At 38.6% G+C, this 27,768-nt stretch overlaps 3 protein-coding genes across 15 annotated transcripts in view; all 3 read left to right on the top strand.

Annotated features, from left to right (window-relative positions):
- The window catches only part of dennd5a (DENN/MADD domain containing 5A), a 46,916-nt gene extending 31,985 nt beyond the window's left edge, over positions 1–14,931 (top strand). For 4 of the 6 annotated variants that reach the window (XM_088077433.1, XM_088077432.1, XM_088077445.1 and 1 more), the window contains 15 exons: positions 287–380; positions 593–697; positions 2,051–2,182; positions 2,937–3,089; positions 3,200–3,287; positions 3,862–3,949; positions 7,184–7,312; positions 7,821–7,942; positions 8,034–8,179; positions 9,009–9,127; positions 9,521–9,702; positions 10,213–10,295; positions 11,073–11,196; positions 11,973–12,141; positions 13,473–14,931. In XM_088077433.1, coding sequence (XP_087933559.1) covers positions 287–380; positions 593–697; positions 2,051–2,182; positions 2,937–3,089; positions 3,200–3,287; positions 3,862–3,949; positions 7,184–7,312; positions 7,821–7,942; positions 8,034–8,179; positions 9,009–9,127; positions 9,521–9,702; positions 10,213–10,295; positions 11,073–11,196; positions 11,973–12,141; positions 13,473–13,656 — 1,918 coding nt within the window. In that variant the 3' untranslated portion in view covers positions 13,657–14,931. The remainder of the gene's footprint in view (positions 1–286; positions 381–592; positions 698–2,050; positions 2,183–2,936; positions 3,090–3,199; positions 3,288–3,861; positions 3,950–7,183; positions 7,313–7,820; positions 7,943–8,033; positions 8,180–9,008; positions 9,128–9,520; positions 9,703–10,212; positions 10,296–11,072; positions 11,197–11,972; positions 12,142–13,472) is intronic. The other 2 variants (XM_042485576.2, XM_042485654.2) reach the window with 1 other exon arrangement.
- A 1,379-nt stretch (positions 14,932–16,310) lies between these two features.
- sinhcafl (SIN3-HDAC complex associated factor, like) lies at positions 16,311–20,533 on the top strand. Of its 4 annotated transcripts, none has more exons than XM_042486290.2 (6): positions 16,311–16,459; positions 17,538–17,700; positions 17,829–17,928; positions 18,015–18,129; positions 19,218–19,368; positions 19,486–20,533. In XM_042486290.2, exons 2-6 carry the CDS (start codon positions 17,573–17,575, stop codon positions 19,667–19,669), a joined length of 678 nt encoding a protein of 225 aa, XP_042342224.1. In that variant the 5' UTR covers positions 16,311–16,459; positions 17,538–17,572; the 3' UTR covers positions 19,670–20,533. The 4 variants fall into 4 exon arrangements, with proteins under 4 accessions (XP_042342224.1, XP_042342213.1, XP_087933551.1 ...); XM_042486279.2 differs by having other exon boundaries at positions 19,215–19,368; XM_088077425.1 differs by lacking the exon at positions 16,311–16,459 and adding an exon at positions 16,520–16,538 and having other exon boundaries at positions 19,215–19,368.
- Positions 20,534–23,458: 2,925 nt separating this feature from the next.
- The window catches only part of scube2 (signal peptide, CUB domain, EGF-like 2), a 29,631-nt gene continuing 25,321 nt past the window's right edge, over positions 23,459–27,768 (top strand). For 2 of the 5 annotated variants that reach the window (XM_042485795.2, XM_042485786.2), the window contains exons 1-6: positions 23,462–23,689; positions 24,164–24,283; positions 24,615–24,740; positions 25,124–25,258; positions 27,413–27,538; positions 27,627–27,743. In XM_042485795.2, the coding sequence (XP_042341729.1) occupies positions 23,602–23,689; positions 24,164–24,283; positions 24,615–24,740; positions 25,124–25,258; positions 27,413–27,538; positions 27,627–27,743 (712 nt within the window). In that variant the 5' untranslated portion in view covers positions 23,462–23,601. Of the gene's footprint in view, positions 23,690–24,163; positions 24,284–24,614; positions 24,741–25,123; positions 25,259–27,412; positions 27,539–27,626; positions 27,744–27,768 lie in introns of all 5 variants that reach the window. The other 3 variants (XM_042485769.2, XM_042485760.2, XM_042485752.2) reach the window with 3 other exon arrangements.

The following is a 27,768-nucleotide window of genomic DNA, read 5'->3' as shown; positions in this document are numbered from 1 at the left end:
ACCATCAAGTTGAAAAAAAAGTTATATATTTAAGTATATATTTGGGCAAAATTGTCTCTAACAAGTAATAAATGTGGGTTCATGTTTTTTCCCTTCAGCTTTTGTAAAATTGATCTTTAATTTTCTTCAAAAAGCAGAAAAAAAGTCTTAAATTTAACCTGCCATAAGCTCTAAAAAGCCTGGTAAATTATGTTTATTTGAAATAAACCTCTATATTGTCTCTTAATCTGGCTGCTGTGATGTTTCTTTATAAAGCTGATTAAAAGTCTGTTGTTTTGTGTCACAGATGGACCAAGAGGAGCGCTCCCGCCCAGTGGAGGAGGAGGGATCGACAGAAGCAGCACGCTGAGCACCTTTATTTAGACAACGACCAGAGAGAGGTCAGGGGTCACCACAGTGTTTTCTGTCTTCAGCTCATTTTCATACAGATTGACTGCCTGAGCTCTGTTGTCTCTGTTCATTTTGCATGACCTGTTTGCTTTATTTTGACTTTGCTCTCACCATCTTGTCCGCTCTCCACCCCCCTCTCACACCTTTGGTCATTGTCTCTTTTCTCCGCCTCTCTTTGCACTCACGCTCACATCACTCTCAGCATGTAGAGTGTTTGTTTCCGGAGCTGCAGCTCCTGCTGTTTCTTGACTACTACTGGCTCTCGCAGTCCTTCAAGCCCTGTCTAAAGTCGGTGACTGTGGATGTGGTATGTGTTAGTAGTTTGGGGGCCTTTAGTCTTCACTCTGGGGCCACGTGAATCTGTCTACCCATGTGGTCATGACCTTCCCTCTGCTTCCTTCACCACCATCAGCTGAGCTTTATCTGATGATCCATGTTGCTGTCTAGAGCATATCATGTTTGGGAACTCAAAAAATATATATATATATAAAATAAAATAAATCAAATGATGTCAACAAAATTCATGAAAGATAATTTAGACATTTGTTTCTAAATATTAGCATGTTTATTTAAGGCCTGATTATTTTTAATCTACTAGAATTAATTAAATAAATATTTGTGGTGTTGATCAGAGTTCATTCATGAGTCATTCGTATTAGTATTAGTTATTCTATAACTGTGCATTTAATCATCAAATGTAATAAGAGCTACTGGATAAGTAAAAAATACCATAGTGCTATTATTTTGAGAGATACTGCGATTGCAATATTAATCACGATTTTAATGGGAATGGTAATTTTGCATTTCGTTTTGATAAAATTTAAACGTAATGACAATGTGATTTTTGCTGGGTTCAATACCAAACAAGCATGTTTCCTTACGTCTGGAATATTTTGTAGGCCCTGTATCTCTGTAGCATCACAGTGCTTCATTTGCAATGGTTATGTTGTAACAGATTTTACTTTTATAAAAGATTTGCAGCTCCTGTGATTTTCGCATAGCACTTGGCCCTAAATCTTGATTTCTATAATATTTTGATTAATTGTGTAGTCCTAATTAACTACCCTTATATAGCAATTTTTATAACGAATTTTACAAAGTGCTTCACAATGCAATGCAAGCAAGGTAAATAAAGCAAAAGTCAAAACAATAAAATGTTGTTAGCCTTACCTGAAGAGCGTCCTCTTAGTTGTGTGGTTTCACTCAGTGCATCTCTCGTATATTTAAATAAACCTGCACAGTATCGTGTTAGCATGAGCTCTCATTGACAAGTCACACTTTGATTTTAAAGTAAGAAAATGCTTTAGTGTATTCTGTTAAATCAAATCTGTTTAAAAAAAGGCAAAATTCTAAGAACTAATATTTCAGTTCAGTTCTGCTCTGATCAGCTTATGTTTTCACTATTTATTTTTTATGAGTTTCACTGTTTCTGGGGTTCTGTCTCAACATCTGAAGGCTGAAGTGTGCACATGTACCACAGTGTTAGTACAGCAGCTCCTTATCTATGTAGATCTTAGTTTTCTAGCGTTCCCTCTTCCTCTGTAGTAACCGTCTCTCTTGTGACGTGAGCCCACCACTAAACTAAGTTGATTTCTCTGAGAGAGCGCTTCTTGGTTTCCGTTTGTGGTTTGCTGACTGAACTCTCTCCGTCTCTTACTAGAAATACATCCAGGAAGCCAGAAACCTGGGCACGACCATCAGACAGCCCAAACTGTCCAACCTGTCACCTTCTGTCATCGCTCAGACCAACTGGAAATTTGTTGAAGGACTGCTGAAGGAGTGCAGGAACAAGGTTTGTGTACGACTGATGGTGCTGAAGTTGATACGTTTTGTTGTGTTTGCTGTGATCTCTGCATTATTATTTCATTTGAAAATAAAGGTTCATCACATTTTTCAAGAAGAATTCAGAATATTACAGTGAAATAAAGTGATCAGAGAATCTCTATTATTTTAAGGTTATGACCAACTTTCTAATGTCTTCATTTTGTTCTCAGTTATCAATAATGTTAAATTGTGCAAAAGTATAGATGCTTAAATTGTATTTTTTCAGTTTTAGTTAACAACAGAAAGCTTGACATAATGTAATCATAAAGGATGGTAAATTGATTCACTGAAATAACAGCAAAACAGGAAAACAGTGCAAAATCAAATTCAAGCTATATATGTTTACCAAGACTGGTCTCCTGTTTGTAAGTTATTTTTCCTGCTGCACAAAAATGATTAGCAAGGCAAGTCAAAGCAGATTTATGTATATAGCACATTTGATACCTAGAAACAACCCAAAGTGCTTTACAGATTAGTAAAGTCAAAGTTTATTGTAGCTCGACCACAAAGCATGTCCCAAGGGGTTGCACAAATAATTCAAATTCAATTTGATCTAGAAAGTCCAATATCACAAATCACAATTAGCCTCAGAGGGCTACAACTTGAATAATCTCAAGTTAACAAACACACCATGAAATATAAATCCATATTTGTTTGATGTCTTTGTCAGAAGAACATGGAGTAACACCTGTGTGTGTGTGTGTGGGTGTTTTCCTCTGTAGACGAAGCGTATGCTGGTGGAGAAGATGGGCCGGGAGGCGGTGGAGTTGGGTCACGGCGAGGTCAGCATCACTGGTGTTGAGGAGAACACTCTGATCGCGAGCCTCTGTGACCTGCTGGAGAGGATCTGGAGCCACGGGCTGCAGGTCAAACAGGTCAGGAAAAACAATATCAGCGCAGTCACCATCTCACATGATTGATCCTCCACAGCTGGCGGACGTACAGTGCTTTCAGAGCTAAAGATGATGAGAGTTTTCTCTTTCAGGGTAAATCTGCTTTGTGGTCCCATCTGCTGCATTACCAGGAGAGCAAAGAGAAGAAAAATGCAACTCCGGCTGGTTTGGGACCTCCAGGTAAATGCTGAAATCACCTGATGAACACAATTTATAAACAAGTTAGAGCAGAGTTCCCACGGATCCTTGAAAAATCTTAAAAAGGCACTCGATTCATTAATCTGAAATGAAGGCCTTGATTGGTATTGAAATGTATTAAATATATATTTAAAAGTCTTAAAAATGCCGATACATTGGGGGGAGGATATTGGTGGTATTTTCAGGATAGAGGAATCAACGATACTCATTTGCCACATCCAGTTAAATGACAAATGAATGAGCTTTTTCAGGGTTACTTTAATAACATATGTTCATTGTTTTCCTCTTGTTAAACTCTAGAAACATAAATATTTGTCGAAGTAGATCATCTAACTTTTAACCTGACTAAAAAAAAGTTATGTATTTAAGTAAATATTTGGGCAAAATTATCTCTTATAAGTAATCGGTGTGGGTTCATATATTTTTTTCCTTCAACTTTTATTATTGTAAAACTGATCTTAAATTTTACTGCAGGGTGCAGAAAAAAAGTCTTAAATATAACCTTCCTTAAGCTGTATGAGCCCTGAGTTTTAATCCTTTTTTCCCTCCTCTCCAGGTTTCATTCATGACACAGAGAGACGTAAATCTGACGGTGGTGGATCAGCTATGCCTCCTCTCAAAGTCTCCCTGATCCAGGACATGAGGTGAGGAGGACTGGAGGTTATTCAGATTTGAGCTGATCAGAATATATTAAGGATGAAGTCTCGCTTGATTCCATCCAGTTTACCCAAAGCTGGTTTACAGTTGTATGAGCTGCTGGTCACATCAGAGGAAAGTACGTTGGACAAACACTGCCCCCGTGTGGTAGGCTGTCAAACAAGAGCTTTTCATGATTATTATTAGTCTAACTGGAGTCTATGGATCATCAGGGGAACCTCAGAGGATATTCAGGGGGTCAAAATAATTTAAATAACTCCAATGAAATCATATAAAAAGCAGGCCTTTCTTATCGTGGGTTACATTCTTACACTGGTGTCTCTACACAGTCAGTGAAAGCATTTTAACAACTAATTGAATTTTCCTCCTCAGTCAAACTATGATTTAATTGAGGGTTTGTTGCTAAGTGACCTGGTTCTGTGACTGAAATATTTCTCAGTCAATAAGAGTTTCTTCATCTTTGTCATAGCAATACAAGATAAATGTGATACTTCACAGTTTAGATTATTTAAAGTGACACTTTCTTCTTTTTTCCCCCAGATTTTCAACTTCCTTGTTCGACTTCATGTATAATAATAAATCTTAGTTGATTTTATCTTCACAGGTTCTTACAAAAGTAAATCAAAAATAGAGCTACAATAATTAAGCCATTAGCTATTCAATTAATTGCCAACTAATTTGATAATTGATTAATGGGTTTGTGTAATTGCTTGTGGAAAAAAACTTCAACGTTCTCTGATTCCAGCATTTTAAATGTGAATATTTTCTAGTTCCTTTACTTTCTCTCTGACACTAAACAGATTATATTTTGGTTAAGGACTAAAACAAGACATTTGAGGATGTCATCTTGAGCTTTAGGAAAAAATAATCAACATTTTTCACCATTTTCTGTTATTTAATAGACCAAACGACTAATAAATTAATCAAGAAAATGGTTGATAGATCAATCAGCAATAAAAAATAATTGTTAGCCGCTGCCTTACTCAAGAAAAGGAAGTGATTCTGCAGAAAAGCTCTGCTGGTAACATTATTTTTTCAGACTTGATTTGTGTCAATATCTAACTGCTGTATTGATCATTCAGGTAAATCACTGCTACATTTATTAGGAGCTCAATATTTTATAATAATAATCGTAAAATAAAGTTAATTTAAATAGCACATAACTAAATCAGCAGTTATAAAGTTATTCACAAAGGGCAAACGCAAAGCAATGAAATAAGACCAAATAGTTAGAACAAAGGATGAAATAAAATACACACATGTTCATAAACATTCCCACATGAACAGAAACATACACATACAAACACAACCTCACACACACACACACACACACACACACACACACACACATTTTCAGATTACATTGATAAAACAGTCTTTTAATAAAAGTGAGTTTGCAAGAGCTACTTAAAACATTCAGATTTAGCAAATCTGAGATTCTCAGGCAGGTCTTTTCATAGAAGCACTGACAGAGGGAGCTTTGTCTCCTTTTTTTATATTTGGACAGTGAGACATGATACATAAAATGAGAAAGAGAGAAGAATCAACATATAGCACCAGCCCAGACCCTGAAGCCAGCCTTGTGCCTCAATTTGCTCCAAATTCTCTCGTATATTTATATGCATGAATCATCATAAAGCTGCTCAATGACCCCGAGAGCTCCCACAGCACACCTGCGTGCTTTAACACCTCTGTGTGTGTGTGAGTGTGTGAGTGTGTATGTGTGTGTGGAGGCAGCCATCACTGTCGTCATGTTATCTACCATAACCAGCGCAGAGTGAGTCTGTGTAACAGCGTGTTACTTCCAGCCTAATTACCAGACCCCCCGCCGGTCTGTCGGAGAAAGAGAGGAGGGGTCATCCCAGGGCACAGACACTCATCTCTGCTCTGACCCTCCTCCACATGCATGCACACGTCTGACGCCATGATTGTAAACACACTCTGTCACAGATGCAACCAGCAGCCTCCTTTAATTTGCTTTAATAATTGATCTTATTGTCTGTCAACAGCCAGTTATTTTTTACTATAAATGAAGAATTAAGATCATACTTGCTCACATTTTTTTACATCATTAGTGATTATGGCAACACCTCTCATCTGCGCTCCTCTGTTTTCTAAGGAAGTGGTAACAAGAATAGTGCATATTGTAGATGTTTTCCTCTGTTGCCATGGAGATAACGAGCAGAGAAAACTGGGTTACTTGGTGAGAGGGTGGAGACAGGGAGGGGGGTGGAAGGTAGAGGAGGAGACAGGAGGAGCTCTTAGCAGACGAGGGTAATGGCACAGGTGGAGTGGAAGGGAATGCGTCTCGACATCAGAGGCTCGACGGTGGCTCGGAGCAATGACATGGGATCACGTCTGCGGTTTCAAATGCCACTGCAGAGGCAGACTGAGCTGTTTCTCTTTATCAGGGCGGTTAGTGTTGGGGAAAGTCAGAATTATGATTATCAAAAAGATTTTAAAGAATAGGGATATATCATATTTAACGAAAAGCATATATTCTTTTAAATTTAGAGGTAGTGCTGAGACAATTTGTTAATTACTTGTTTAGATAATTATTTGTCATTTATCAATTAAAAATACCAAATATCAGCTGGTTGCGTCTTTTCAAAAATTATATGCTGCTTTTCTCTGTTTAATATCACTAAAAAGTTTTCTACATAGCACAATTCGGAAAACAAAGCGACTACCCTGCAGAAAACATCAAAAGTATCATGACGTAGTGCAAAAGAAATATTATGAAAGGACATTTAAATGCAATGATTAACTTAAACATTGAACTTAAAAACTAAAAATCTAGAAAGTAATTTTTTGATTAAAAGACTTTATGTATGGACTGCTGGTCAGACAAAACAGCAATTTTAGGACCTCCCTTTGGTTTGTGAAACTTGTGACAAGCATTTTTCACTATTTTAGGAAATTTTATTGACTTGAGAATTAATTGATTCATCAAAGGGAAAAAAAGATTCAAAATAAATGTTAATAACAGCCCTAAACATTTGCCTGTCATCAATTTAGAAACAGATTTATGGTGTGTGTGTGTGTGTGTGTGTGTGTCTGTGTGTGTGCGTGTCTGTGTCTGTGTGTGTGTGTCTGTGTGTACAATATATACTATGCACAGAGAAACTTTTAACATGATGAAAATGGAGGAAAACGTTTGCTTTTGTGTTTTTTCTTTTTGTGATCTGAACCTCTGCTGACTTCTGTCGTTTTATTTGCAGACACATTCAAAACATCAGTGAGATCAAGACAGATGTGGGCAAGGCCAGAGCCTGGGTCCGCCTCTCTATGGAGAAGAAGCTGCTGTCCAGACACCTGAAGCAGCTGCTTTCAGAGCACGAGCTGACAAAGTGAGCAAAAGCCAAACTCGGCTGTCAGCTACAGTTTCAGTTTTAGTTAATTACAACAATGACTTTTACAAAGACATTTCAAACATCTGGTTATTTTTGGACCCTCTTACATTTTCTTATCCCCACCTTCTGTCTGTGTTTGTGGAGGAATGTCTGTCTCATTTGAAATGAAGACGTGTGATCTACCCATTTATAATACATACACTCTTTTGAAACTGCAGTGCATCATACGATAGTCCACCGCCGCATAAATAATTCACAGTCTATTTCATAATTGATATCTGAGTGGTGAACTGGGTCAGGGGGACTTCTGTCTGCCTTTGTGACCTCACGTCATTTGTTTTACTGTATAACAGAGCTCACTTTGTTCTCTGTTTGTTATCAGAAATGTATTTTATCATCATCTGTCATGCTGCCAGCACTGTTAAAAAAATGTCTAGCTGTTGGGAAACAACTGTTTTAAAAATAATAATTACTTTTTTTGCTTTTCCTATCAATCACCGTTTAGAAAACTGTACAAGCGATACGCCTTCCTCCGCTGTGACGATGAGAAGGAGCAGTTTCTCTACCACCTCCTGTCCTTTAATGCTGTGGACTACTTCTGTTTCACCAATGTCTTTACGACCATCAGTGAGTGTTAATTTGATGCCAAACAGCCTGACAATGCTGTCAATTAATTACCAATTTCTCTTATGACATTTCTCTCCTCTCTGTCTTCCAGTGATCCCCTACCATGTGGTGGTTGTTCCCAGTAAGAAGCTGGGTGGCTCCATGTTCACAGCCAACCCTTGGGTGTGTGTTTCTGGTGAGCTGGCAGAGACCGGAGTCCTTCAGGTCCCCAGAAACACTCTGGAGATCACTTTTGAGGTTGGTGTTAACTCTCACACAAAGGACGACACTTAATTTCAGTTGCCTGCATGTTTTTTTATTGTTTGTTTTGTATGTTTTTAGATCTTCCTGCCCAGGGACCACACATTTAAATTAGCTTTACAGCTAACTCTGGCTCAACAGCTGTGTTGTGCACAGTCCCTGTCAAATAAACAAATAAAATAAAATAAAAAATAATTTCAACATAGAAGGGTTCAATACCAAACTCAGTGCTTTTATGGATACAGAGCAAATTGCGGCGGTACTATCGAGTGTTGATTCATGTTATAGTCAGATAGCAAATGGTGGTACCTGAGAGCTCATCCGGGTGAGAACGCAGGGTTTAGAAAAGAGGTGTAGGGTGCTCTCCAGCCGCAGAACTTCAACTTCAGACTGAAGGGAGAAGCGCTTCACTGCGAGCCAAAACTGTTTTTGCAGCACTGATGTGCCACGATAGTTTTGTGATCTGTTCTGTTTTGCAATGACTTAGTATCACTGCTGGACGAGCAAACAGACACACATGCACAGACACAGAGGATAAGCATAGAGGAGCATATGAGCAGAACTGTATTGTAGTCTACAACATCGCCTCTGCTGCTTCTCTCAAAATCGAGGTACTGTTAGTAAGAAGTGCTGAAATCTTCCAGGTAACAGTACCAGTGCTTGTGATCCAAACTCTAGATATAAAGAATTACCAAAACTCTAAAAACGAGACCAAGTTGTAATAAGCCAATATTACTCTTTAACTACATGAGCTGATGTCTTGTGTTTGTGAATGTAACTGAGTTTAGATGTTAGACATCACCATGCCTCTCTCTCTCTCTCTCAGTGCCAGAACCTGGGCAAGCTGACCACGGTGCAGATGGGTCACGATAACACGGGGCTCTACGCAAAGTGGCTTGTGGAGTGTGTTGTGGTGCGCAACGAGATCACGGGGCACACTTACAAGTAAGCTCGTCTTTAGAGAGAAATTCACTCACGGTAATTCATTGCACGGATTAATTAATCAGGCGGCTGTGGCTCAGAGGTAGAGCGGGTTGTCCTCTGAGCGGAAGGTCAGTGGTTTGATCCCTGGCTCCGCTAGGCAACATGTCGAAGTATCCTTGGGCAAGATACTGAACCCCAAATTACTCCCGATGCCACGCCATCGGAGTGTAAGTGTGTGTGAATGATTACTGTGAAGCAGGTGGCACCTTGTACGGTAGCCTCGGCCACCAGTGTGTGAATGTGTGTGTGTGAATGGGTGAACGTGACATGTAGTGTGAATGCACTTCGATCAATAAGACCAGAAAAGCGCGATACAAGTATAGTCCATTTACCATTTACCATTTGTTTGTGCAGGTTTCCGTGTGGCCGGTGGTTGGGGAAGGGTGTTGATGACGGCAGTCTGGAGAGGATCCTGGTGGGAGAGCTGATGACCCCGAGCACTGAGAATGATGAAAGGATGTGCCGCACGCCCCCAATGCAGCAGTCACCGGGGATGATGAGGAGGTTTGTTACCATCTCGCCAAACAGCAAACCAAGTAAGTTACTCAAATGCACAACGATAAATCACCCGTCGCAACACCTAATGCCTCCCATACACTACAAGACTTTGGAAAGACTAAAGTCTGAAACCCTCTCAAATATAAAGACAGTGTGAGTTTTTAGTCACACATTATAAGATTTTGCAAAGTCTGGGCATCTTGCAGGGTCACTATTTTGCTACTGTGAAATTGCTTGAAAAGTCATTTTGTGTAAGGCCGGCATAACTGATAGTGGTTCGTATGTTTAATTCTAGATGAGTGGAAACATGTATCCTAGATTTTTCTTTCAATGTAAGATACAACAGTTATCTAGAAGAAGCATGGGACAACAGTGTACTCCTCTTGTTTCTGCTCTCTAATATTTTAAGTTTTTTTCTTAATACCAGCACTGGTAAAGAACTCAAACACAATGAAAAATACGGTGTATAAAAATCTGGACTCGACTTTGTCCGCCCTGCGTCTTCATTTTGTCTCACAGCATTTTTGTTTGCCTTTCTTCTTCTGCAGAGTTAAACACAGGTCAGATCCAGGAGGGAGTGGGAGAGGCCATCAATGGGATCGTGAAGCACTTCCACAAACCGGAGAAGGAGGTGAGAGACGGCAGTCTAGACGAGCCCCAACATGTAGTTCTATTATTCATCACAAATGAAGAAAAGCAGCTCTGGTGGTCCCCGAGCCCCTCAGTAACTCTGCGCTCTGTGGTGAAATTCACTTTGCTAAAACATAATAAAGGATCATTCTTGCTGGTTTGAGAAGTTGACATTATTCTTGATCATTTGTTTTGGCCTTGATTTATTCTTTTCTGTCATGAAGGCAGTGATATTATGCACCAACACTGCTAATTGTTACTTATTAAGGGACTTGCAATAATCATTATAATTCAAAGGAGATACCTATTACGACTTGACTGCTGATTATAGGATTTAAGACTCATTCATTGTGTAGACGAAGTACAAAGGAAATTCCCTTCAGACTTTGCTCCACCTCTCATCAGTACTGACAGAACAACGTAGGGAGCCTCTTGAGAATAAAAATGTCTGGAAATGAAATGCACTTTGGATTCTGCTGTAGTGTTTGTAAATACACCACCATGTCACCATGTAAATACACGTTGTTATATTCGGCTTTCTATCCTCATATGAGACTTCTGTACTACAGTATATCCTGCACGGGGTCCCAAACACTGTTGCATCTCAACCCTCTTTTTCAGCACAATATTTTGAATTAAAGTTGTTATTTTAATTAGATAACTGGCTCTGAGAAGCTGTTAAGAACTGTATACAGAAAGTTCTTCATTTGTGCGAAAACAACAATCTTATAATCAGCTCTGACTGCATGAGTGTTTCTGTTGTTTTTGCTCTCCGCAGAGAGGCAGCCTGACTCTTCTCCTCTGTGGGGAGTACGGCCTCGTCTGGGCTCTGGAGCAGGTTTTCCAGCACGGTTTCAAATCACCCCGACTCTTCAAGAATGTCTTCATTTGGGACTTCTTGGGTAAAGACTTGATATCATTACTCTCTTATACAGTGGAAACATCTTAGTGATTCTGTCTGTCGGGGTCAAATTGATCACTATGAGCAGACGATTATTACAACAGATTTTTTTCATTTCTTGTGCAGATTGCAGTCTAATTGACATTTGTATATTTATTGCATTAATTTAAAGTACTGAAACGCTATTTACCGAATTTTATTGACTGCCTCCCTGTGATCATTTGTTTCCTGCCTCCATCATTAGCAGCCATGAGCCTCAAGGAAACTATGATTTTCATTAAGAAAAATGGCTTTCTTAGTGAACTTGAAGCTGATTACCACAAGGAATTAGGTTTTTAAAAAAACAGAATTACTGTACTTTTTCACATAGTCATTTAAAAAGGACCGAAAATGGACACGTAGACTGCTTGATTACCGTAAGCAAATTATTTAGAAAGCATCTTTATAGTAATTTTCCAGGCTGTGAAAAGTTCTGGTATTATTAAAGATCATGGAGAGTTTTTGAAAAAATCATGGAATTTTGTTGTGTGTAACGAAATTGTTACAGGTATCTTGGATGGATAACCTACGAAATGTAACATAACGGCAAATTTATTTTTGTAGCTGTTGATATAATGTAGCCCAAATATGTGTCGATTTTTGACGTTTCGTTTACGTTCTGTCCCTCTCTGCATGTATGCCAGATAACTGGAATTATGTTTGAGATTGAATCTGATAGATTTGAAAAGTGACATGCAAGTGGGGCGAGAAAATGATTGTTATTTTTTGCTTCGACAGAAAAGTCACAGGTGTACTTTGAAAGTGCGGAGCAGCGGGAGGTGACTCCAGATGAAAACTGGCAAACCAGAGTGCGCCACTTCTGCCGCTTCATGCGCGCCATCAACAACACATCCAGAAACATAGGCAAGGACGGGAAGTTCCAGATGCTCGTCTGTCTGGGTGCAAGGTAGGCCGGCCACACTCGCTTACCTTCAGACACACATTTAGATGCAGTGGACATTTTAAGATATCTGAAAGAAGATGTAACTTGTGAATAAGCAAAGATTTAGGCTGCAAAGTGATGTTCCCCTCCTCTGCATTTTCGAGACCGGGGTGCTTTAATGTAGCAGCTTGAAATGGTGAGAGACACGTCAGTTATGGTACATGCAAATCATCTGTATCTGCATCATAACCACAGTTTGTTACTATGCAACATGCAAAGCAAAAAGGCTATAATACGCCTCGATAATAAGCTTCAGCCGACAGCTCATTACTCTGTATTTTTTCTTTTGTTTTTGCTTTAATTTATTGCATTGATGTTATTTATTCTTTATTATGTGCATTGCTTTTGGAAAATTGTGATAAAGGATCAAAATAAATTACCACTGTACCAAAACCATAAATCAAGCCGAAACCCCCAGAATACAAATCAATCCTTCATGCTGAAATGATGCTCTCGTCCGTCTCTGACCCTTCATCCTGACCTGCAAGGAGTCAAGTGAAAGTGATCTCCCCTTTGAGGATTCCTGAAGTATCAGATGTTTAACTGGTTTCCTTCTGTTCTTCCTCCCTGTGCATTGAGTGCATAGTGATGCAGTGATTTTATCCTTTTTTATTCATGACTCCTCTGTACAAAATAGTTATATTGCAACAGTTAGTTGAGCAATCAAATATTCCATTGCTGGAAAATTCACTGCCAACAATTTCGATGATAGAATAACTTTTTATGTAATTTATCAAATAAAAAATGCCAAACTTTTAATTGTTCAGGCTCCTCAAATGGAAAAGTTATACAATAAGAAAAACTGTTTTCCAGGCCCGGAAATGATTTGGAATTTACAGAACGTTTTGGAAAAGTTTTAAATATACAAATTGTTTGGGGTATTGCTTAAAATGTTTTCATAAAAATCCCAAACATTACACAAAATATGTTACGTTGCATGACAGTTGATTGGATATTTGGTTTTCTGTGCCAGAAAGGGGGCGTGGCCTTGACATGCTTCAAGGCATCTGTTTTTGCTGGTCTGGTCTTTTGGCATATGCAACTGGTTGGTGGTGGAAATGTCTAATTTGCGAGAAAAATAGCAAAGCACTTGCAGTTTTCTTATTTTTTTATCCACAAATGTCTGGGATGTGCCTGTTTTTAGGCGTACCCCTTTTAAACTACTTAAAGTCATGGTAACGTGGTAAAATGTTAGGAAAAAGTTTTTAAAATGTGTTGGTAAAAATGTGTGGGAACCGTGGCAGTCACTGCTGACTGTCTCTTGCGTTGTGTTGACTTGCGTCTTCTTCTCTCAGGGACCATTTGCTGCATCACTGGATCGCTCTGCTCGCAGATTGTCCAATAACCGCTCAGATGTACGAAGACACGGCACTGATGAAGGACCGTTCGTTGGTGAACTCTCTGATCAGAGTACTACAGACTCTGCAGGAGTTCAACATCACCCTGGAGGCTTCGCTCGTCAAAGGTGTTGGTATCTAAAAACCAAACTGACTTCCCACCAGTTGTACCTGAGCAGGACGATCACTGGGGACCACTAAAAAGAATAACTGAACCTTTTATATGCAGGAACTGACTTGAACAAAGGACATTTTCTGGCTTATATTAAAGCTACTGTTACATTTGCCATATATCAAGTGCAATGAGCCTTTCAAGATATGTTGTTATTTTTATCCTCGATGATGTTGCCATTAGATGTTAAAAATATGTTTTCTATTATGAACCATAATTTTCACATTATTGACCTACTTGTGCTATAATGTTTTATTGAAAGCTAAATATTTTCATTGTTATCGTGATCTGCTGACAATGGCTATATTTAAGGGAAAGCGAGGATCAAAACTGTTAATATATTTTCAGAGAAGAACAGTATTATTTTGTTAAATCCGTCAAGTTGCTTGCTCTGTTGTCAACTCAGATTCCAATGTCATTACGCAGAGCTTGAAGCAAATGATGTAGAAGTATGCTTTATAAGTATGTGTATGACAGGGGGTTTGTAGTGTGGAAAATGATACACCTATGTGGAGATAAACGGCTGTTACATGTGCGCCTTTCCCTGAGAGATGTACGAGTACGCAGATCTGTTACATGGAATACCTTCAGTAGAGAAAATGATCCTTCTTGCATGATAACGAGCCTGCGTGGCTTCACCCTGTATCTAGTGTCAGACAGTTGGATAAAGGAAAAATCCTCCAAAAGATGCTTGACCCAGCTTTCTGTGCAAAGTGGATCACGACAGCCTTCATGTAAATACCTCCAACCTTTCCCCAGCCATCATCCCCGCCCTCACACTACATCTGCCCTCCTCTCCGAACTGAACTCCTCGTGATACAGGATGATCTCCTGCTTCCCACTTGAGGAGCAAAACGGGCCGCTCTTTCCCTGCTCCTGATTTTGTCATCATGGTTTCTTGCTATGCAATATCAACAACAGAAAATTCAACCCCTTAAGAACTCCATACCAGGGTGTCTTGAAGTGTTACCGCGCCCTCCTCCGTTACATACTTTGAACGTTACTGTGCAGAACAAGAGATTTAATATGTGAAGGACTTCTTTTCTGTGCCAACAACATCTGGAATGACTGTGTTGTACTCGTCCGTGTACGACCCACACATGAGCATCTTGGGAGATATATATTTTTGTTTTCCAATTCTGTTGTACATTTATTGACATAGCTGTGTAATGTAGTGTTTACTAAGTGAGCAACAGTGTACAGTGTAAAAATATATTAAGAATAAAGCATCTGTAATGCGTTAAAGTGGATTTAATTGTGTTAGAGTTAAACAGTTTTTCATGAATAAGCGGAGTTGGAGAGTAACCGAGTAACATGCATGGTTCCCATGGTCATGAAAAACCATAGAAAGTCATTGAATATCAAAAACCACATTTTCCAGGGGTACAAAGTCATGGAATTGATATTGAAAATTTTGAAAAAGTCATAGAATTTTGTTGGGTGCAATGAAATTGTTACAGTAATCTTTCTTGGATAACCTTCCCTGAAATTTAACATAATGGCAAATTTATTTTATGTAGCTGTAGACGTTTTCTTTACTATGTTGTGTTTCTTCACTTTATCGCCACAGTCCATCTTTCACTCATGTTTGCCAGCTAACTGACATTATTTTTGAACAAAGTTTTAATCTGATTTGTTTGAAAAAAATGCAAGCAAGGGGGAAATGACAAAAAAAAAAAAGATTATTGGTCCTTGAAAAGGCATGGAAACGTTTTTTTTTAAATTTCATCCATGAAAATGTGTGGGAAGCCTTAACATTTATATGAATTTTAAAAGAAAAAGTAATTGTACTCAGTTAAAAAACATGTAATTAAATTACAGTTATTAATCTGTTAGTGAATACTTAGGGGTTACATCTGAAATATACTCTTATTGATAAAAAGGTTTGCATGAAGACTATAACATTAATTCTGTTGCTCTGCATCTTTTCTCAGTGCAGGAATCTGTTACTGGATATTTTTCAGCTTTAATGCCCAGTTAAGATGTTGGCTGGAAAAGTAATCAAATGTAAGAATTTACATTACTTCACTGAAGTAATTACAATAGTTACACCACTCATTACATTTTAACAGGGTATTTAGTAATCTGTAACCTTTTACGTTTCAAAAGTAACTAAGCACTTTTAACATATTTATAGTATCTTCTAAATGTGATCTCTCATTTGAGAAAATGTAGTGCAAAAATGATGATGTTTGACATTAACTGTTGATGAAAAATATTATTAGCTGAATTCCTAAATCTAATCTAAACTGTATTTTTCTAAACCCTTTCTCTATTTATAAATTTCCTAATTTATGAATTTCCTATCTAATTATGTTCACTTTTGTGTCAAATAAATCACTTGTAAAGTAAAAGCAGTGATATAACTGCTACATTCTCTGCCAAATGTGCTTCCTCAGCTGAGAAAATGTAAACAAACTCTTTCGCGCCATGTCAAATAGCTGTTTTTCTTTAAAGCCGTAAGCCAGGTGGTTTATGGGAGTTTGAGTTTGAAACAAGGCCGTTAAACATCTGTGACCGCGGAGAGATCTCTCGCTCGAGGACTACGCCTCCCATCATTCATGTGGTGTGAGGCGCACGCAAGGACTGCGGCGATTGGTCGAACCCAGGTTCAAACCCAACGGCTGCACTCCTTATTTGGTCATTGTACGCTCACTCCTTTCATTCCGGCTTTTTATGCTAATGACATGCTAATGTACAGCTGTATGCAGTCGTAGTAAGAGCATGCGCAGTGCGTGAAAAGAATACGGCGAACATTCAAAGTTTTTGTTCAGTAAGTGCACTGTTATTTCTCTTGCGTAGATATTACATTTGTCAAATTGTGCTTATTTGTTGTGTGTGAAGAAACCGATGTGAGTGTGGTGTGGTCGTAGCCTGACGTGTTGGTTTGCAGTAGTTGCGAGCTGTGTAACAATGGGATAACGTGGAAGTGAACGAGAGCGTGGCGTGGTGATGGTAGCAAACTCGGCTACCTAGCATGCTAACAGCTAACAACAATGAGCCGTATTTGGCGCTCTAGCGGGCAAAAGTTTGAATTTAAAGGCGAAGGTGGTTTCAATCGCAACTTTTTAAAAGTAAATTACATCGAAACATTGACAGCATACACGAATTGCACTGTTGATAACGGTGTGTGTTTTTAGACACGCGTGTTGACGTTACATATAATTCAGCGAATAGCCCGGTAGCTTTTTGTTTCTGCACTTCAAAAAGCGCCCGCTTTTTGTTTCGAGTTTCTTCTGCGAACAAATCTTCATCTGAAAAAATGTCTTACCATCGACTATTTTCGCTGTCTTTGTGCCAGTACATTTGCAAAGGTCTCCCGTGTTTAGGCCGATGTGCAGAAAACGAGCATTAACGCCAGTTATCGATAGTAAAACGATGTGTTGTGGGTGTAACGTCTCTGTGATTCACTAGCCGGGCGGAGTGCCGCAAAGTTTGGGAGCCTGCATCCGTTACTACTGCATCAAATGTAACGTACCTGACCCTTTGTGTTTTGTTTCTTTAGCACAATCGATGACACGAGGTTATCGTTTTAGTGTAATGTCAGCTTTGTTTGTTTATTTTTTGCTGTTTTGCCTTTTCCGCGACTTAAATTCCTTAAGATGCTCGGTTGCTTTAGTCAAAATAAGTTATGCTTTTTCAGTTGTTTGTGCACTTTATATGCAATGTAACGCTACATCAAATGAGAGTTTCATTCAAGATATTAAATTATATTGTTATAAGTAGCTCGGTTGTATGTGTATGTGTGTGCGTGCAGGGACCGCCCCCTTTTCGGTAGTAGAAAACACAACTGCAGACATCCACGGTTACCGCGCCGGGACAATTACCGGATCTTTGTTTTACGTTTTCAGATTTTTGTGCCACAACACCGACCAACAAGCAGACTATGTTTGGCTTTCACAAGTCAAAGATCTACCGGAGTAACGACGGCTGTTGCATCTGCAAGACCAAGTCCTCCAGTTCACGCTTCACAGACAGCAGTCGATATGAGGAGACCTTCGGGCTGTGTTTTGGGTAAAAGCTCTCATTCATTCACACTGTGCGTTTGCACGTGTGTTTCTGCATGTGTGTTTGAGAATTGAAGGTTGAATTAATGCATCAGGGTGCTAAACTTTACCAATCATTCATTCACGTTTTTTAAGGCTGTCAGAAGATCGTGTTGGAGACATTTGTAATGCCTGTGTGTTACTGGTGAAGAGGTGGAAGAAGCTACCTAATGGCTCCAAGAAAAACTGGAACCACGTAAGTGATATCTGCTTTCAGAGCCACGATTTGACATGTCCAGTTTCCATGTTTTGGCTTTAAATTGACTTGATGTTTTGACTCAGGTGGTGGATGCCAGAGCTGGCCCAGGCTTTAAGATGACAAAACCTAAAAAGATCAAGAACAGTGATGGGAAGAAGAAAAGCAAGCTAAAGAAGCTTCACAAGTTAAAGAGACAAAGTAAGTTTTTTAAATATGTGAGCTAGTGAATTGCATGTATTTAGAGATTCTTCTTGTATGCTAAATAGATGTGGAAGTCATTGGACAAGGACTATTTGATTACTTGAGGTAAAAGTATGATGCTTAAAGCATCTAATCTCACGGTCACAAAAATGGATGCAATTTCACCCTCTCAATGTTGTTTTTGGTGTTTTCACCTCAGTCTGATAAAAAAAAAAACCGACTGCTTTAGCAGCATCTTGTGGCTCTTTGGGTTTAGGGCACGCACAGTGCAGATGCAGTTTAATGGGGTTCTCATCAGGGCTGGAACAAACAGACAGTTTTCTGAAAGTCACTCGACTTTGACCACTGATACATTAATGGATTTATTATGTAAAGGAAGAATAACCTAGTCAAAACAGGGTTCCCGCAGATCCTCAAAGTGTTAGAAGGCATTGTATTTATTAATAAAAAATAAGCCCTTATGGTATTCAGATGTCTTGAATCAATCTTTCAAAGGATGTGGGAATTACGTTTATATGTTATGTTTTTTTCTGACATTGCTAAATACTGATATAATTGGTAACATGAAAAATAATACTCCATGTGTATAGATTTATTTATTTATTCTAATTTCATCCTGAGTGGCAGAATAAAAATGGTTTGAATTTATCTTGCCTTAAACTGTAGTAGCCCTGGAAAAGATAACTGATTCCAGGGTCTCTACTGTGAATATTTTATTTTTAAAATCTTCTGTGATGTGTCAATGTGTCAAGCTGAGGCCTGTGGGAACTGCTATGGGCACTTTTATTATTATTATTATTATTATTTATTTTATGACAATTCTTTTTAATACAAAAACAAATCTTGAAAAAAGAAATCAGCAGAATAATTGATAATTATCATAACTTTTTGTTATCGCCTCAGTTTGAAAATAGACTGTTTTGTTGACCTACTTTAAGTTTGCTTTGGCTTTATTAAATGCTAAACATTTCCCAAAATATTAAATCAGTTGAAGTCATTTCCAAACTCTTAAGACAAATGTAGTCAGAAACTGACCAATACAGTTTGATTGCAGAGTTGAAGTATTTCTTTTGTTTTCCAAGCAGACTCAGATGCCCACAGCACCACCTCCAGTGTGTCTCCTGCACAGTCGCCCAGTTACAGCAACCAGTCAGATGATGGCTCAGACATCGAATCCAAACAAAGACGCCCAACGCCCTCCATCTTCTCTTTCCTGGACCGCTCGTACTGGAAAAGGTAAGCCGTTGAGCAACTTTGCGTTTGACAAAGCAAGAGGGCCAAAAAAACATTTTGTGTGTTTTTGATATGACTCAAAGGGCCGTCTTTAATTTAAACTGTTTTCCTCCTTTATAGACAAAAGGTGTGCTGTGGGATTGTCTATAAGGGGCGGTTCGGAGAGGTGATTATTGATCCTCGACTCTTCAAGCCCTGCTGCAGTTCCAAAAAACAGAAGACGTTGGCGTCCACGCAGGTGGCCACGCATCTTCCAGACACACTTCCTCCAGAGCTGCCGGGAGACATGAAAGAAACCTGGTGATTGCTTCTGTTGAATCCCCCTTCAGGGTTATCCATGGCATCCACCTGGATTTGTCTCCAGTGGCAGACCTCCCATTTCCATCTCCCAATTAGACCAGTTAGTTAGTTGTTTCTTATCTTTGTAATGTTCCTTTTTATATGGGTATTTTTTTTACATTTTTGTATAGAGTTGATTTTCTTTTTTTTTTATAGAAAGCAAAAGGAAAAAAAAAAAACAAAACTTAAGGGCATTAGTGTTATTTATAGGTTGAGGAAGCAAATTTTTCTCGAGGCTCCGTTTCTGAATTGTTTTTGATTATTCTGTATTAACGTTTTGTAAATATTTTGTCACCTTTTCATACATATCAAGACTTCTTTTTTCATGTTTTTTTCATAATTTGTCTAACTGTAAGTGTGCATATGAAAGACACCAGCTATTCTAACACCAGCTTTTTGTGTGTATGTTGGAGTGGCTCTTCAACATGTTGCTGCAATGTTTTGTCTGATCTGTTTCTGTTTTTTTTTTCTGTATGTGCGAATGCATGAGTCTGTAGGATGTTTAGTACACAAATGGCTGTTGTTTACCCCAGGGATCATTAGTACAACTGTTGTATGAATTTAATAAGCTTTTAATGCATGTGTAGATAAGAACACATAATATCTGTCAACATTTTCACAGCTTGAGCACGCTACAAGTTTGAAACACTCCATTCTGATTTGTTGGTGCACACTGCGTCGGATAGATGTGGTTAGACCATGCATGCAGTACATTCCTCCGCCTTTTGGAATGACAAAAGTTATTTATTTCTTTTGTACAGCCTCCAATGAAACGACAATGCATGTTGTAAAGCAAATGTTTTTAAATGAATTGTGTAAATACACAGCGTTTTGGCTCTTGGTACATCCAAAACTTTTTAAATTGCAGAAATAGCAAACAACTAATTCTGTTTTTTAAAAACAAGTTTTTGCGTGTCTGAAAGGTGCTGAAAATGTTCACTTATGCTAAGTCAGTTGAAAGGTTTTAATCACATTTTCACATCTCATTTTCTCAGGCATAATTCTGTAAAGCAATGAAAAGCTATAGCCTATGCTCTGCAGAAATATGTGTAAACTGCAGGGAACAGTAGATTTTTAATTTGCAGCGTCACCCAGTGAGCTGCAGTATTCCATGTCTGATTGCCAGTGGCATGCAATGGTCAAAAGCTGAAAATACAGGAAACAAATAACCTATGTTCTATAGTTACTCTACATTTTTGCCGAAAAATACTGTTAGAGAAAATGTGTGATTACCGTTGCTGTGATTTATTTTTAGAAGCAATTGTCAAAGTTCAAACTATGCAGACATTTTGAATGTGAGAAGTGCTCTGGGGCTGTCAGTCGCTTTCACTATTGTAGTGTAAAGTGATGGATCCTTAATCAACCAAATTGGCTTGTAAAAAGCATCCATTATTTCAGCAATAATTTTACATTTTCCTAATCAAAATCCATTTGTCTCAAGATATTTCTTATGTGTGTCTTGTATAAAAATAATGCTCAGACTGCAGTTTTAGCCATGGTGCGTACTGTCTCTGGAATTAATACTGTAGTGACACGGTTGCTTTTTTTCATTATTGTAACCAATTTCAAACTTCATGAATTGACAGGCGATGCTCTGTAAAGTTGCTTAATATATTAACATTTCTGCGGCAGGGTAGTTTAATGCTGAACATTTTTTTTATGATTCTCATTAAAAGGAGAAATGCTGCTCCCTTTTAAGCTGGGAAATAAGCTTGTTTTTGTCCTTAGGGAGTTGCCATATTGTTTTTGCGAGGTACATTTTGGGATGTGAGATGTGCCTTAATGAATTACCTGACCTTGTCATTATGATTCTTGTGTAATTTATATTTATTTATTGCAAAAACTTTTTTTTTGTAACTGACATTTTGATAACTGGTGTAGAGCCTTTCAGAACGTCTGTGCACTTCTTTTGATCTTGCAATGTAGTTTTCTCTAAAATACTTTTTTTTGTATACTGTACCATAAAGTAGATCTGTATTGTAATAAAAAAAAACGAAAGGAAAACAGTGTGCCTGTGATTTTTATGTTCGCCAGTAGGTGATGCACAAGAGCTAAACAGACGACAGTTTCTACTCAATGAGGCAATGAAGAGTGAACACAGTGAGGAGGAGTTTTATCTGTGTGTCACTATTTCAGTTGTTTACAGGTGTGATAGCAAATTGTGTGACCCATCGGGATCTAGGACTCCACGACGAACTTTATTCAGGGGGTCTGCAGGTCCTTAAAAAATCTTAAATTCTATATTTCAATTATATAGATATTAGACCTAAAAAGTAATTACATTTTCAGATTTTTATTGAGGTTTTAATTGCCACAAATACCTAATTTATACATCTATTTAATTTTTTCAAAATGAATTAAGTTCTTCTATGTGAATGCCCACATGTCTGATTTTTCAAATCTTTAAACCTACCACTGAACCTGATACTGATTTTTTTTTTTATTATATACTTACCTCAAATTAGTCTCTGGTTAAAAATAATCTTGAGAAGGTCTTCAAACTTGTTAAATTAAAGTGTCTGGTACCTGTAGGCGCCTTGTCAGTTATATTGCTGCTGCAAACATACTTTCTTCACATTATTGATAATGACTTTGGGGAGGAACATACAAATTTAAATGGTTGTTTTTTGCATTCATTTTACTGATGATTACATTACAGATGGTCCTTGAATACATTGTGAAGGGCAAATACTTTCCAGAAAAGAAAGAAAGAAAGAAAAACAAATCCAAGCTTAAAATGGTTCCAGATTATCAAAATCAATTTATTCTACGTCTCATTTAAAATTTGTCAAAAAAAAGTTTGCACTATTTAACCAGCATACACAAGAGTAAAACACCCATTTTTTTTCCAACTCTGTGATTTCATCTTCAATTTTTGCAATCCATATTACTGCAATATTTGCAGCTTAAAAAAACGCCACCCCTTTCTCCGATAAATAAAGAACAGCCCCTAATTAGGCTGCGTGTCAAACCTGTTATTGATTGTGGCTGGGCTTCCGGCTACCGAAATTCACAGACTGGTCTCGGGCGGTCTCAGGTAGGACAGCCCTGCTGAAAACGTGTGTTGCGACAGTCTGTGAAGGTGGACTTCAGTATTTTTCTTTGCTTTCTGATTTTTTTTTAATATTGTAGGTTTGTAGAAAAAATGAAGGATTTACCTGAAACGGTTGCAAAACACGACTTGAATAAGAGCTAGCGATAGTCTTCACCCGTGTTTAACATTAGCTGTTTGGCTGACAAATTAATCATAAAACTGAGGGTCTCTCGGTTTTTAACGTGTGTTGCCTAGCAACCGTGTTGTTAGGCTAACGGTGCACTTCCAGGGATACCTAGTTAGCTAGTCGGTAGCTAAGTTAGCTAACCAACGCCGCTTATATTATGCCACTGTGTTGTGTGTATTGGGTCTTTATAAAACAAAAGTTTGACACGGTCGACTTTAAAACAGACGCCAGAAGCCATGTTTACAAGAGTCGAGACTTTAAAGGAACTCAAATGCGTCAGGTTTACCGAGTGTTTTCCGGTTATTGCTTTCAAAATAAAAGCCTATTCGTTGCACAAACGTTGTAACGTTTTTACCCAAAGTCTCCAAGCTTCCTGTTTTCCACAGGCTATTTGACTAAATTGATTTGCAGCTCTGCTTCAAAAGCGGTTTTTTTTTCTTTTTTTTTACTTTTACATGTACGCGCACGCACGCTCTCATTCTCTCTCTCTCTCTCTCTCTCTCACACACACACACACACACACACACACACACACACTTACTCACTCCTTTCTCTTTTCAAAAGCCCCTTGTGAAGCAGATTGACAGGCTAGAATGAAAATGAGGCGGACGCTCGGTCACGACTTCAGTGCGTACGCGTCCTTTTGAGAAGACCTCTAAACTTGGATCATATCACCATGGGAGCTATTTGGGCAGCAAGGGACTTTTGTTTGTTTTTGCTCTTGTTAAATAGTCGCCAAAGCGCAGCACTTCCAGAGATTCGAGGTGGGACTGTAGTGAGTGTGTGTGTGTGTGTGCATGTGTGTGTGTTGTGTTTGTTGAGTGCTACTTTACGCACGCTTTCAGGAGTGCGCTCTTGTTGTTTCCCCGGTGGTGACTTTTAAATTTTCTTTTAGTTTCTTAATGTGTAGCTATATAAAAAGAGAATTTATGTGCTCACTGCTCCCTCGTGTACGTTTTGTAAAACAAGTTTTGTCTTGTATGTTAACTTTAAGGTTAGTCCTCATTGGGTTTCCTTTTTTCTTTTTTTTCCAAATTGCTTTCAATTATTATTAGGGAAATTTAAGTTTGAAGTGTTAAAGCACACTTTTCTTTCTCTTTGGTACTCCCCCCGCCAAAAAACACCCAAAATTTAAAGGGCATGTGTGGTTAATGTTTTACTGTTTGATTTATTTGACTAAAGTTTTAAGTAGGAATGTGTTGGGTAATCATGACCTATAAGACCTATATGGATTTCAGCAGATCCATGTGCAGAGGGAAGTGATGGCTGTCACATTGATGCTATTTGTCAGACTACCCAAGGCTCATACAAGTGCACGTGTAAAGCAGGCTTTAAAGGAGATGGAAAACACTGCGAAGGTAATGTGTCTGATTTTTGTTGAGCAGTTTGACTTTTGTATGGTTAAAAAAAGTGTGATCACAGAGTGTGGATATTTGGGCTCACATTTTGTTGCAGGCTGACATTTGGATAGTCTGTAATGCATGTTTGTAACTGAAAAATCATAGTATGCTTAAATGTATTCCTATAGGAGCATGTGATATCTACCACTTGATTCTTTTTGTAGGCTATTTATTTAACACAGACAATATGCATTGCCTTTTTACATTAAAGTACTTACTGTTAAAAGACTAAAATATTTGAACTTTTTGATCAGAAGCACCACTAATTTATGTGGCATTTACTTCTCAGACATTGATGAATGCGACCTGGAGTACAATGGTGGCTGTGTACATGAGTGCAACAATATCCCAGGCAATTACCGCTGCACTTGTCATGACGGATTCAATTTGGCTCATGATGGACATAACTGTCTAGGTAAGATCAGCTTTAAATCGCAAAGTAAATAACCTTTTGTGATAGACAGAGTGCCTGAATCATCAGCTCAGATGGTGAAGAGTTCATGTTTGTGTGGGCTGTATGTGAAGTTTCTCACACATTCGCTCACACTGCTTTTCTTGAAACATGTTTGGGAAACTTTTTAAAATATAGCTTAATACAAACAGTTCTGGTTTTCGTCATGCAGATTTATAAATGTTTATGTCTGTAATTTGATTTGGAAAAAGCTTAACACAAACAGTCTCATTTGATTTATATTATTTAAAAGCTCTATTGTGAAAACTGATTTGTGAATATATCAAGTACTTTCAGTGAGTTTTGTAAACACTGTGAAGTAATGCAATCAATCCACTGTCCGCTAGATGTGGATGAATGCAAGTTCAACAATGGTGGGTGCCAACACACTTGTGTCAACACCATGGGCAGCTACGAGTGCCGCTGCAAAGAGGGCTTCTTCCTCAGTGACAACCAGCACACATGCATCCACCGCTCTGTGGGTGAGTGTACAGCATGCACACATATTCTGTAAACAGCCTGCATCTGTTAGCTTGATTACGCAGATGTTCTGCTCCTCAAATACAATGCAGAATAACTGAAGGTATTTAAGGGTAATGCTGTGGACGGAGCCGTAGAAAAAACATATTTTAGACACCTGAAAAATCAGTATTAGTTTAAGCATACACTGAATTTTTATATTTTTTACTGCTTTACCTTACACAATAGCTAATTGAGGCAGCAGTAGACCAGCTCTTGTGCCATTCTGTGAAGTAAAATAACTTTTTGTCAGTGGAGTCTGATTATTTTGAGGTTTGGCTTTAAATGGCTTTAAATCCCCATTCCCCACTCCCCAATCCCCATTGAGGAAAAGGCTGTCTGATGGCAAAGTTAAGTGGCAAAAATATTCTAAATATAGCATAGACTTAACCTCATGTTGATTTTTTTTGGGTGGGTCTTTTTAGGTGCCTAAAAACTAATCAATTAAGGCAGAGTTTGCTCAGCGCTGTTTGATTATAGGTATGTGACATGGCAGTTTTCTACCCGCAAGTTATTGTAAATTAAAAAAGAAGGGATTTGGTCTATAAAAACTGTTTTAACTTGGAACTTAAACACTCTAAATGGTCCTGTTGTATTTCCTGTTGGAATGTTTTGTGGTGTATAGGTTAAGCGGAGCAAATATTCAAATTTAGTGTACACATAAACGGATACAGATCATTTTTAGGTGGCTAAAATATGTTTTGCTGCAGCCCCTTCTACAAGACTGATTTGGTTTATCAAAGATGTTAGCAAAGCAAAACAGCTCATAAAATAAGCACATTAGAAACATCAGACTGGTCGGATCACCATGCTTCACTCTATATCTTTATATGTTACAGTTACGATTGAAAATGACAACAGAAATAAACAAGTTTGCTGAATTTGCATACCTCGCAATTCAAAACAGTAGCCAGTTTTGAGCCTAGAAGTGACTTTTGTTGTTGGGGTGATGTCATGGTGATTTAGTCTATGAGGATGACATCAGCTGACAGGAAGTAAACATGGACTCAAGCTGTTGCCTAACAATGCAATTCCAATGAAAAGATAGATCAATCTATAAAGATAAAAAGTGCTGCTCCAGTCATTTCCATGGCTGCAATGATGGTGCAGAGACACCTAGAGCGCAGATGTGGAAGACCCGGAAACACTGACCAATCAGAGCAGACTCGGCTTTTTCAGAAGGGGGTCTTAAAGAAACAGACCCTAAAACAGAGCGTTTCAGACAGAGGTTATATTTAGGCAGATAGTATGAAGAAAACAATATGTTATCTTGAACATTAAAGCTTGGAAACATGTTCCAGTAGAAACCCCAAACAAAAGTGTGAACCTGAACATAAGCATAATATGGGACCTTTAAATGCTGATTAGGATTTTTGCAGGAAATGAAATTGTAAACAGTGTCTAGTTTAGTCACAAAAGATGTTTTGAGTTTGAATTATGTTTGTATTTGTGGATGCTTGTATCTGCTAATTGTTCTAAGCTGTGAAAAAAGACAGAGAATCATGTTGCAGATTCTCCAATATTTGCATAGAAATCTAAGATTGACGGCACAATGAGGGCTGACAGGTTCAAGCTGGCTCCCGTCACTGAGCTTTTATCTGCAGCAGCAACATGCTGTGGGAAAAAGGATCTCTGTGTCCCGCAGAACAAAATAAGTTAATAACTGCAACACTTGGGTCTATGTGGTCTATGTCACAGATTAGTCTGAAGTGCCTTTGTTTTGTCTTCTTGACTGAAGTCAACTTAAATGCAAGTACTTTCCACTTCATTGGGTCTTGACAACCCTTTTAAATCCTGTGGATCTGTCCTCTCAGCTGTGACCCGTCGATATAAATGGTGCTTCATCTCATTTTTTAGCTTGCAGCATTATTGAGTTTGTTGTTTGCACTGCTTTGTTGTCAGGAAATGAACTTCTGAGAAACTTTTCCTCTGTTTACTGACTTTTTAAAAGTGCTAAAAATAACGCAGTGATGTTTTTGGGTTGTGTAAAGGCGTGAGAACAATCAGTGTCTTTGAGGATGCCAGACTAATCTCTCAGTGTGTGTGCCTTTGTGTGTAGCCGGTCAGTCACTGTAGGAGAGTTTCATTGTGTACCCCTCTCCCTCTTTCTATCCCAGAGGGCCTCAACTGTATGAATAAGGAACACGGCTGCGCCCACATCTGCAAAGAGACACCCAAAGGAGGTGTGGCCTGTGAGTGTCGTCCAGGGTTCGAGCTGGCCAGGAACCAGAGAGGCTGCATCTGTACGTGCTTGAAAGCATGAAGCTGACCTCACACTGCACGCCTACAGTTAGCTCCAAATGTTAATGTGACTTGTGGTTGACCTTGCAGTAACTTGTAACCATGGTAACGGAGGCTGCCAGCACACCTGTGAGGACACGGAGAACGGCCCCATATGCAGGTGTCATGTCAGGTACACCCTGCAACCCGACAAGAGGTCGTGTGTAGGTAAGAGCACTGATTATCGACTCAG

Source organism: Plectropomus leopardus, chromosome 1 (assembly GCF_026936395.1).
Source record: "Plectropomus leopardus strain MGB_pleo_1.0 chromosome 1, ASM2693639v1, whole genome shotgun sequence".
Taxonomy (NCBI): Eukaryota; Metazoa; Chordata; class Actinopteri; order Perciformes; family Serranidae; genus Plectropomus; species Plectropomus leopardus.
The sequence above is the reverse complement of the archived record's forward strand: the minus strand, read 5'-3'. Positions and strand labels throughout refer to the sequence as shown.

Bases quoted from the DNA above. Each gene is read 5' to 3' on its own strand.
- sinhcafl (XM_042486279.2), top strand. From the start codon at position 17,573: ATGTTTGGCTTTCACAAGTCAAAGATCTACCGGAGTAACGACGGCTGT. The intron at 18,130-19,214 runs GTAAGTTTTTTA...TTGTTTTCCAAG, and splicing joins TCACAAGTTAAAGAGACAAA to CAGACTCAGATGCCCACAGC. The intron at 19,369-19,485 runs GTAAGCCGTTGA...CCTCCTTTATAG, and splicing joins GACCGCTCGTACTGGAAAAG to ACAAAAGGTGTGCTGTGGGA.